General features: G+C 50.7%; 1 protein-coding gene across 4 annotated transcripts in view; it reads right to left on the bottom strand.

The window, feature by feature from the left end:
• LOC116949219 (vasoactive intestinal polypeptide receptor 1-like) overlaps window positions 1–12058 on the bottom strand; it is a 47658-nt gene that overhangs the window by 14174 nt on the left and 21426 nt on the right. For all 4 annotated transcript variants that reach the window (XM_076069214.1, XM_076069215.1, XM_032966356.2 and 1 more), the window contains 2 exons: window positions 7586–7739; window positions 5445–5505 (listed from right to left, as the gene is read on the bottom strand). In XM_076069214.1, the coding sequence (XP_075925329.1) occupies window positions 5445–5505; window positions 7586–7739 (215 nt within the window). The remainder of the gene's footprint in view (window positions 1–5444; window positions 5506–7585; window positions 7740–12058) is intronic.

Here is a 12058-nt window from a genome sequence, read left to right as displayed (position 1 = left end):
GCAGCGCCTCCAACTCCTCCTCTGAGTGAGCGGCAATTACCAGATCATCGGCATACATAACGTGGTTGACCAATAGGGAGCCATCCCTTAACCGCACCCGGTAATCGATCAGCCTCCCATTGTATCTGTACCAGATGGAAATTCCTCCGATACAGCCATCGAAGGCTTCAAGAACTACGTGGTTACAGTCTGTGCGGTCCCCCTTCTTAAAGAGGGGGACCGCACAGACTTATTAAAGAGGGGGACCACTAGGGCATCCTTCCAATCCTGCGGAGCCCATCCAGTGGTCCAGACTGTTGTTATTATATCATGTAGTGCAGTTTGTGCACAAACGCCACCCTCCCTCAGAATTTCGCTTGGGAGATCATCTCTGCCCGGTGCCTTTCCTGGTCTCAGACTCATGCTCGCCTTTAGTACTACCTCAACAGATTGCACCTCAGCCAGCCACTCACAGGGGGTGACTTCTTCTTCTTCCAATATTTGAGACACCGCAGCCTCAGCAGGGTCATCCTTACTTTGTCCCACAATGTTTTCCATGCCGAGGGATTTCCCCTCCCCCAGGACTTCACAGAAATGCTCAGCAAATCTGCAAACCTGTTCCTGGGGGTCGGAGATCACCGTTTCCCCCCCTAATGATGGTAATAGGTGTGTCGCTGCAGGTTACTTTTTAAATCGAGTTTAATAGTGATTTGTGGTCGCGGGCCATTAATTAACGGCGCCCCCAACAAACGCGCGCGATTATCCCCCACCCCAAACGCGTGCACTCTTCGCTCGCTTTCGTGAAGTAAAATAAAAACCAGACAAAGTGCATCTGCGTGTCCCTCCAAGATCGAGAAATGAAATTCAGCACGTAGACTTTTCCTGACAAAATGATACGGTTCACACACTGACGTTTTTTTTTTTGGGGGGGGGGGTGGGTCAGCTGGCCGCGTGAGTAATACGTGCGTTGTGTGTGTGTGTGTGTAACGTAAACCTCCGCCACCCGACACAGCCGACGAGTCAAGTTCTCGTGTGATGAACGACCGTGGCCAAACAATGACTGCTTCAGCACGCCGGCTTGTCAGAGAGCAAATCCGCGATGCGCTCTCCAACACACCGGTTTGCGATCCACGTGTCAGAACCAAATAATGGGCACTGATCGAAAAGGCACATTGGTTTGATGTTGCCCCATCGTCGAATGCAGTTTTACATAGAAAGTCCAAGCTGCTCACTCTCACCTGATATAAATGCAAACATATGCATGTATTTACTTAATTGCATTGCGTATCTAGCACTCTAACTGTATGACAGTCACGTGTAAAAGCTTTCGCTAAATCATATAAAACCAAACTCTCGCCTCTCTAGTTCACAGCCTTGATCCCGGTCCGCATTTAATCATCCCGCCAACGAACACATTGTGTCCATACAGCCTCAGTCGTCGTTACCCGCAGAAAGTCGCCTCTCCTTATAAACGAATGCAGTGCATTCCAGCAAATCCCACCAAACAGATCAAGGACTCATACTCTTTGGTTCTATTCGGTAAAGTCCTGCACTGCGTCGGTCATGGAATTGTCTTTTTTTGTTACCATACTTCCACCACGCTGGTCCAGTCCTGGCAGGGAGAAAGCAGGAAGAGGGTCGGAGCCGGTTCTGCTTTCACTCGCCAACGACGTTCGCCATGAATCGGGAATCGAACTTGAGCCCGCCTGATTTAAAACCCCCGCACGCGAACCTCTGTGCCACCGCTCCACCCGCAGGTTCCTCGGGTTAAGACGACTCGCGCCCACCACGAAGAGCCACATTTCTGCTCTCCGACAGCCGTCCGTGGCCTACCGCCACGACCGTCGACCCCCAACTTATTATCCAAATAAATGTCAGCACTCGACACCGCGTGACGATATTTACCGGCGACGCGCAGAGGTCACCTTCATTACCCCCCCCCCCGCCCCCAATCCCAATCTCCCGTCCGCGAGCGTCATTCCTGGTGCTCTCGCGTTAATTGGCGCCACCGCTTGGACATCAGCGACAGGGAGCGCGCCAAGCAGCGAGCGAGCGGGCGAGCGAGCGGGCGGGCGGGCGGGCGCCGGCACCCCGGCTCGGGTGAAATTCGCGTGGGAGGCGGAAAGCCACTGACGGTGCTGACATTTATCGCTGTCCGCACGGCGTGCCGCTCACCGACACAATAACGCGCTGCTTACACTCCTCCCCCGCCGCCCTGCCCCCCCCACCCCAGCACCAACCAACGGCCGCTAATGCCCGCTGCGGTGATCACCGCCACGCTGAGAAGGTTACGCTGATGTTGGTGTCAGGCAAGCCAGGTTCTCTCAGGCAAGTTTAGGGCTTTTTCATCTCTCAACCTCCTCGACGCATCGCTGCAGGTCAACGAGCTTTATGTCAGTGTCCTCGCAAACCCTACGCGTTTGTAATTCCCTCCCGTCGTTTCTCATTCCAAGTTTTTTTTTATTACCTCGCTCCATTCAATAGACGTATCAATAATTACTTATCACGCCCTCAATAATGTTGTTTGTTGCTGGCCGTTGGGGTCTTTGGACCTTCGATTTTTGACCATGCTTCACCATGCTGGCCACTGCATATTGGATAAAAATGGCTGGGAGCGGGACCAGATGTCTTCCTCCGTCAGATTCCGGGCAAACATTGCCCCACGTGTCCACGTCGACAGAAACACAATGCGTGGCGGCCGGGAGTCGAGGTGGCCGCTCTCTCCGCACACCATCCGCCTTGCCAGATCTCCCCGGGACCTCTTTTGTTTCCGAACACGCGCTGATTGTTTTTGATCTGCCCGCCCGGTGATTTATTCTCAAACTGAGGCCAAAATAATGCAACAACGTACACGGTGATTCGGTCTTGTTCCTGAGTGTCCGCACGCGCGCGTGTATGTGTACGCCGAAGTGGTTAGCGCGCCGAACTGCGAATTCAGCGACCCGAATTCGATTCCCGCTCACGGCCAACACCAGTGATGAATATCTGAACCGGTTCTAACCTCCGTACCCACCCCCCCAGGTCGACTCAGCCTTATATGAGTACCTGGTGTGGTGTGTAAACATCGCCACTTGGGAAACAAAGGCGTTAGGGCGTGGTGCTGACCTCGTGTGACGTGCGAGCCAAACGAACAGCACTTGCCCCAACATTCTGTTAAATCTATACGGGGGGATCTTTGTGTTTTTGCGCGCGCGTGCGTGCGGAACTGGGTGAATGGGAGAGTGGCTCTACGAGAACAAGAGTGCTCCAGAGAAACGAGACAGAGAGGGACACGACAGGAGCTCCGGCCACTCTGACAAAATTAACGAGCTGCACCTGAGCTCAGGAACAAAAAGCCTCTTGCCGGCATTGGCAGTTGTCGGCTACCGAACGAGGGCTCTTGTAATTTACGCATTTATTTCTTTCATACCGCAGATGGATACTTGCTTTTAAGTCCTTTATCATTCTGACTTGTGCTTCTTGTTGTCCCCTGCCTGAATACAAGAGCCTTCCGAATCGACCCCAAACGCATGCTCCCCTGCAGCAGATCCTTTGCACGTAAGTATCATGCCGAACTTCTTTTGCACCGTACGTAGACAACCGTGCTAATCGGAGTTGTGCGGGAAGGACAACAAACTAAGCGCAAAAAGCAGTTCTAAACGAAATGAGTTTTCAATCTAGATTTAAAAGTGCACAGCTACAGTGGCTTCCTAATATCGGAAGGAAGAGTGTTCCAGCCGGACCGCAGAAGTGCGTCCGAAAGCGCGCGATGCAGTGACCGTCCTTGTTCGATGGTGAACCCAAAGCCGCCGCTGCTACTGCTGCTGCTGCTGCCGCGTCTTCACCGTCAGTCGCGTGCCTCACGCCAGGCCGGGCCTACGACCAAAAGAGCCCTGAATGCGCCCCACGTCTCACCGCATCTCAGAAGCTCGTGCCGGGTCGAGCTTGATTATTAGCGCTTTGATTGGAGACCGCCTGGGAACAAACCGGGTGTTGTCGGGTTCTGCTGCGACGGCGCGTTACATGAAGTGGCTGTACATGAATGCATTATTGAATCGATCTGCGTGGAGACGTTGAGTTGTGTTATCCCCGTTGTACCGGTGGGGTTTTCTCTGGGTGCTGTGGTTTGCTCTCACACGGAGCCAAACGCTCGATAATGGCATTGGCCAAACATCTAAATCCAGGACCCTCCTGAAAATTAGTCTTGAGACTCCGTGAGTCTGGGGACATAGCCGTGCATTAATAATAAATCCTTCCTTTGACCTGTTGTTCGTGGAGGATTTTTGACCATACTTCACCATGCTGGCCATTGCAGATCAGTAAACACGAGTGGGGGCGATAGCAGGATTACTCGCCAATGATGTTAGCCGTGAGCAGGTATTAAACTCAGTCCCATCAGTTCCTAGAGTAGTGTGCTAACCGCTGCACCACCGCTCTGTCCAGGATTTCCAACAAGAAGCATGTAAAGTGGCTTCGCTTGTTCGCGCGAATAAATATTCTCCTTCTCACTTATTCGAAAAAAAAGAATTAAGGGACGTCTAAATATTTGTCCTGGTCTTGAGCGGGATGATTAGAAATATTATTCATCCATCCAACTGATGTGTGTTGTGTGTGTGGGTTTGTGTGGATGCACGTGTGTGTGTGGGGAGCGGCAGTGCAGCGGTTAGCGCGCTGTGCTACGAACCCGGGAACCCGAGTTCGTGATCCGTTAACGACCAACAACAGTGGGGAATATCTGAACCGCATATGCGCATCCCCTAGGTCGGCGCAGCCTTTACTGAGTAGCTTGTGCTGTATGAGTAAAAGCCAGCGCAGGGGATACAAAGGCGGTGGACCGACCGTGGTGTTGGCCGGTCCTCACAGACGCTACTCATTTACAACAGCACTCGCCCAACACGGGCACAACTATGGGGGGAGGGCGCGGGGGGAGGGGGGGGGTTATTCTGCAGCGTTATGCGACGCATAGGGGCCCAGTCGGCCACAAGAGGGCCCAGAATCAACAGTCAAAAAAGTGTTACGTGAACAAAGTAATATTCATAACAAAAATTACCTGCGGTCTATCATGGACTAAGCCCGATGAACACATCTTGGCTATCGTGGCAAGAGAAGAGCAGCAGCAAGTTCCCACGATCCCACTCCTAGACCGATGGGGCCGGCATGAAACCAAGCCCCACGCTAACTTAATTGTCAGCATCGTACATTTACATGTTGTTATTGATGCTGTCACTGTGAGACTGCCTTCCTCTAAAGCCAATACAGGGTGCAACTAAAATAACAAAGGTAGTTATAGCCTGACACATTTCTGTACACGGGTTAAAAAACCATCTGGAGTAGCTACTTCAGTAAAAGTGAGTCGGGGGGAGAAATGAGAGGGGGGGGGTCCACAATCATATCTTGCATAGCAACAGTCTGTTCAAGGCTATACGAGGAGGGGGGGGGGGGAGCATCCTTTGTCTTTGCAGGTGGGGACGTGTGCGGCTGCCTACCCAGTGTCCTCGTAGACCACGCGGCAGACGGTCCACACCACCACGAAGACGGCCGGCGTCCCTGCCGCCCACGCACATGGCAACAACAGCAGGGCAGCAACACCCATATTGGGATGGCTATTTATTTATAATAACCCGCTTCGCTTGTTTACCCCGCCACTCCCCGTGGGAGAGACCCCTCACGGCGCTCGGGGAGGGAGGCTAATGGCACACGCGTTGTCAAGAGCAGATGAGAAGCTGCAAAAAGAGAGCCCACACCTCGTGTGGTTGATGAGCCCATTACAGTTCGTAGCATAATGTCCCCTTTCCATATTTGTCTCTCCATGTAAAAAAATCTAACGTTAAAAAAATATGTATGTATATACACCACCCAATGGCTGCACATAGCCTTCTGACAATGCATCGTAAAAGTAGCATCGGTTCTATGCAAGCAAACTCTAGTTTTCTAACTCTCCAGAGTTTTGCTTGCATTGAACCAATGCTGCTGCTAACTCCCCATGGTTTTGCTTGGATTGAACCAATGCTGCTGCTAACTCCCCATAGTTTTGCTTGTATTGAACAAATGCTGCTGCTAACTCTCTAGAGTTTTGCTTGCATTGAACCAATGCTGCTGCTAACTCCCCATGGTTTTGCTTGCATTGAACCAATGCTGCTGCTAACTCTCTAGAGTTTGCTTGCATTGAACCAATACTGCTGCTAACTCTCTAGAGTTTGCTTGTCTTGAACCAATGCTGCTGCGACTCCCCATAGACTTGCTTGCATTTAACCAATTCTGCTGCTAACTCTCTAGAGTTTTGCTTGCATTGAACCAATGCTGCTGCTAACTCTCTAGAGTTTGCTTGTCTTGAACCAATGCTGCTGCTAACTCTCTACAGTTTTGCTTGCATTGAACCAATGCTGCTGCGACGCTTGAGTGCGCTGTCTTCCGGACAGTCCTGTTTCTTCACCTGAGGAAGGCTACTTGTGTTGTGGCCGAAACGTCGTGAGAATTTTATTCTGTCATTATTATTATTTTATTCCCATTCTACGTGACTTTACCGAAAGAACCCAGAAGGTGGGTAGACACATTTGGAAGGGAGGCGTTATTCATTTAGATGTTTAAACTCGTGCGATAGTACGCTGATGGCTGTGAGAATGTCCAAATGGAATGCGTTTATCTCCTGACAGCATAATTGTAATACGAGCGAGGGGGAAAAGCTACGATTTAAAAAAAAAGTTGCAACGATTCAAAAGACTCTGAAAATATCCTCACGACCATACTGGCTTGGTGAGGCGTGAGGCGACAGGATGGCACGGAGGAAGGGAGGCATGGGGACGGGTTGGGGGATTGGGTGGTTGTGTTAGATTTGGCTGGAGAGGGATGGGGCGATGATGATGTAAGAGTACTAAACACATTTGGCGGATGGGAATGGTGCCTGGGGGGGGAATGTCGACCACAGAGATGGAGCGAAGACATCGGCTCACGTGCACGTCCTGGGCGGAGCGTGAGATCACAAGGGGCCGTGCGAGGAGGCGACGGCTTGGTGAGCCCTTCATCCAGCTGTGAATTTGGTCACGGCCGATGATGATGATGATAATGAAAACCAAACGCCCATTACGAATAGCGAGCAAAACAAAACAAATATCAAAGTGTAATGTCCATGCTCTTGACGAACAGTCTACGCATGTCTAGAGCATTTAGCTATCATTTGTGTCCAGATTGCTTTGGAAAAAAGGGCTTTAAAGCTTGCTCAGTGGGCCTTAACTGGTCAAATAAAAAAAGTGTAGTGTATCGTTTTAATGGGGTTTACACGTGCCCTAGCTTTCCCATGGATCGTCCTCACTTTTGGAGTAGCAATGCCCAGACTCAACGCTAGGCATCTGTCAACATCTGACGAGTTTGGGTCAGGCTTAAGGTTACCACTTGTCCCTGGGGAGTCTGAAAGTCTTCCCCGGGCATTAACAGTCCTGGATAAAGTAAGTTGCGGAAAAATGCACCACTCAAGACATTGCATGCCAATTTAGTTCCCCCTTTATCAGGTATTGTGAAATATTCTTCTTCCCTCGATATTTACAGATTAAAAAAACATATCTTTACATGAGGTGACAATAAAAAAATAATTTATATTTTTAGTTTACAGTAGTCACACTGGCTCGCTCACCCCAGCCGATGATGATGTAAGAGTAGAAGTACTTCCTCTCGGAGAAGAAGGAGACGAGGAGGAGCGTGTGAAGGTAGAGGCCCTCCACCAGCAGCCAGCTGAAGTTGGCCATGATGCAGTACTGGAAGAACACCATGACGACCTTGCACGTGGCCTGCAGCGAGCAGACAGAGAGACACGGACCGCGGGGTCCATGGTCTTGCCATCGCCACTCCGAGCGTCCATCCAAGCTCGGAGGTTCTCCACGTCAATACTTTTTTTTTTAATTATACCAGGTAAGGGCCCATTGAGATAATTAGCTCTTTTTCTGAAGCGACCTGGCCACAAATGATAACTCCGCGAAGTGGCTTCATCGCCACGTGGACATTTATAGCATGTGGAGGGAAAAACCAGAGGACCCGGCGAAAAATCAACACGAACACGGGGAGAGAGACATGCAAACTATACAGCAGGCGTCAGGGTCCGGATCGAACCCACGACCTCCTGTATACCAGGCGAGGTAGTTAACAGCTGGTGACAGCCGCGCCTCACTCTCGTCTGTACAAGCATAACTCTTAGCATCCCTTTAAGACCAATACACAGCGCTTACTTTCACATTTACCTAACTTTTTATTTTCTGTCGCCTCTTGCTCTCATTTCATGTTTTCGGTTCGCGCGTGTTTCGCTTATGACCATTATACACCTCGTTTGTTTTGATTTAAAGCTTTCGTGACTGCAGTGATTCATATTCTTGGTTCGTTCGGTAAAGTCACATTGAAGGGAAACAATAAAATAATATATATAAAACAATATAATTCGACTGCAACACAAGCAACACAAGCACCTGATGATGACTGCTTGTGTTGCAGTCGAAACGTCGTGAGAATTTTATTGTTTTATATATATTTTATTATTTTATTGTTTCCCTTCAACGTGACTTTACCGAAAGAACCAAGAATATCTATTGTTGTTGATGTTATTGCTGCTGTGCACCACGGCACCACGGATCTCCCGTGTAAATCAGCCTGACACGTGGCAAAACGGTAATCGTTCGTGTAATGAATGGAATAAACGAAACAAAATTAAGTTGTAACAACGCTCCACGAGCCTGATTATCGGTACAACTCGTGCCACGTGACGTTGGTAGCGTTGACAGTGCCAGAACCTACCCTCAGCCGCCTTTATCTGCGCAGTGTTTATGGTCACACACCACACCAGGTCCTCATTCGTGATGGCTACGCTCAGATACACAACCAAGACAATGATCCTCATGTATAGCCTTTAACAGATAGTTGAGGCAAGTGCTGTTGACGGACACCTATGAAGGCTGGCATGATACACGAGCACCGGTGGATTGGCTAACGCTCGCCCGACCATCCTTTGTTTGCCCATCGCTGATATTTACGCACCCCACACACACACACGCCCAAGGTACTAATTTACGGGTGAGTCGATCTATGGGGAGTCCCAAGACCGTTTCAAATATAATCGCCGTGAGCAGGAATCGAACTCACGTCGCCAGACACACACGCACGGACCTCACTCAACACAAGTGGGCCCATGAATACCATGAGCAGCAGGACGCGTTCTCGTTCATGCTGCGTGTGCGTGTGTGCGGTGCTGAAATGTATCAATTAAACACGTAATTAATTTAAAGGACCAAAGGCCGTGTTCCCCTCCCCCCATGTACTCTTCCACCCTCTTTTGTGAGTGAAATATCGAGTCACGCCACCTCCATATTTACCAGCTGCTCCCATTCTCTCTCCAGCGCTGGTTCTAACAAAGTACAAACAGCCCGGTACGTCATCTATTGTCTCGAGTTAACCAATTTAAGCTACACGCCAGGAATCGGTATACATACATACATACACGTAGAAATAAAGACAAATAACCCCCGTATAGCCTTTACAGACTGTTGGGGTAAGTGCTGTGAGCGAGCATCTATGAAGGCCGGCACAGCACGGCATCCGATCGGGGTCGGTAGACAAACACTGCGCCCGGCCGCCTTTGTCTCCCCAATGCTGGTGTTTACCTAACGCGACAAGGCAGTCATAGCCACGTCCGATCAGGGCCACACCAACATACAAAGATAAAGATTCACCCGTATAGCCTTTACAGACTTGGGGAAAGTGATGTTAGCGAGCACCAAGGGGGTGTGTTGGCAGCACCACGCCCGGCCGTCTTTGTCTCCCCAGTGGCGATGTTTACACACCTCAACGTGGTACTCATTCGAGGTTTAGTCGAACTAGGGGAGGTCCAGGACCGGTTCAGGTAATCGTCGCTGCTTTTGGCTGAGCGGGAATCGAATTTGGGTGGCCTGATCTTGGCATTGCTGGTGCTAGTCATAGGCAACTGCACTCATTTCCAAGTCCTCCTGCAATCAATCGGTCCAGCTATGTTCCAGATCATACAGTGCTTAGCAAAATGGAAGCAGTCCTGGGCATGCGATTCCTGGGCATGTTTCATGACGCAGCCAACGCAATCTCGCCTGTCGAAGAAGCTCACTGGAGGAAATTTGTCCAGATATACCAAGCGTCTGTGAGCTCCTCGCACAATCCAGTCTGATTAGCCCCTGGATGGATTGTAGGTAGGCCAGTCCAAGCGGGATTTGGACTCGGGGCGCCAAAAATCCAAAGACAAATATCCTCCGTATCGCCTTAACAGACTGTTGGGGTAAGTGCTGTTCGCCCGATCGCCTTTGTCTCCCCAATGCTGGTGTTTATACACCGCGCCAAGGCAGTCATACACACATACAATCAGGGCAACACCGACATACATAACACATTGTTCGGCAAATGCTGTTAGCGAGCACCTTAATCACACGTACACACACACACGGATGCACGTGCGTGTACGCAGTCTATTGCCACACGCGTGGGCCAGCCAGCACCATTTACTATGAATGTCAATACAATATTGACACAGCATAACCTCCGTTCACAACGAACTTCATTACCCCTTGGACCATTTCCCAACATGCTCTCTCGGCTGGACGGCTTCCCAGGTGATGTCCGAGCCACGTCTCGCTGCCGCGGTAGCGAGACGTTAACTACCTCGTCTGGTATTCAGGAGGTCGTGGGATTCCATGCCAACCATGACGCGACTACATTTGGAGTTTGCATGTCTCTCTCCCCGTGGTCGCGTGGATTTTTCACGATCAGCCCACTTCGTTAGGCTGTGTGTAATCTGTGGCCAGGTCGCTTCTGAAAAAGAGCTGTACAGCTCAGTGGGCCTTACCTGGAAAAATGAAATATTTTGTTTTTGTTTGTTTGTTTGTTTTTAACCGACAGCTGTGAGGCTGAGACGAGGCGTGGGCCGACCTGACGCCCGTGCCCTAGCGCCACGGTTCCTCGCATTCCAGTTGTTCACACACATTCCACGTTGTGCCACCGCGTGTTATTCGGCGCGATGCCCGACGTTTTCGCTCCTCGTGCCGGGAATTCTTTCAGGAACGTCATTCGCTCAAAAGAACAGCGGAGCACAACCCGCTCGAACCCCCGAGCAGACCGTCGTCATGGAATTTCCCAGATTTTCCACCTTTACCAATCGTGTCCGAACACGGATTAAGTCGTTACGCGCCGCACGCGCCCGATGATTGGCAAATAAGTCCCACGTGACGTAGGGTGTGATGTGTGCGTGTGTGTCACGTGATAAAGAGTGCACCGAATGTGATCAAGTGGAGGATCGCCAATTGCATTTTCTCTGGGATTAGAAGGAGGTGGCCAATAGATGGCAATACAGCAGATTTGGGGATCGTGAACGCATCCGTGCGGATCTTGTGAGTGTTATTTCCTCGTGTGTTTCGGTTTTCTCCGGTTCCCTCGCACACGAAGCAAACAGCTCATTTTTTTTAAAAATATAAAAAAAAAACCGGACCAAACATCCCGATGCAGGACCGCCCTGGAACATATGTCTTAATCTTACGCTTTCCCCTGGATTAATTATCACATTGAGATTCAACGAATAAACCCCGCGGAACATTAAGCAGGACTGACGCGTACCCAAACGAAAATTAAACACACAAACACACGCACGCCGAAGTGCATGGAAGTGAATTTACGACGCGCAATTGCCTGCACACGGGATTAATGGATCGCGTCTTCCTCCGTGGCGGCACGGAATAAATAGCGGCGTCTGTGCGGCACGAATGCGCTTTAAAGAGCGCCCCGTGCAGAGGCGGGCGCCCTGGGGGGGAGAATTCAACTCGGCACCGGGGAAACAAGATGGCTGCAGCAGTGGCTGCGTTTTAATGAAAGCGTGACGACCACGTGGAAGCTTTCAACAAAACACAATCATAGCCACCACCACCCCCACCCCCCCCCCCCTGAGAGAAGGCGACATCGCTCTCCACGCATCCGCGCCTGGCACAGATCCCCTCCCGCGCGGCCTACACGGTCCTAGCGCTGTTCACGAGCACCGCCGCTCCGCTAGACACAGTCTCCAAGACAAAGACCCCCCCCCCACCAAGTCCCGTTTATCCTGAACAGACTTTTG

This window comes from Petromyzon marinus, chromosome 2 (assembly GCF_048934315.1).
Source record: "Petromyzon marinus isolate PM22_M1 ecotype Great Lakes invasive population chromosome 2, UKy_Petmar_22M1.pri1.0, whole genome shotgun sequence".
In the NCBI taxonomy this organism is placed as follows: domain Eukaryota; kingdom Metazoa; phylum Chordata; class Hyperoartia; order Petromyzontiformes; family Petromyzontidae; genus Petromyzon; species Petromyzon marinus.
This window is presented reverse-complemented; position numbering and strand designations above follow the sequence as displayed.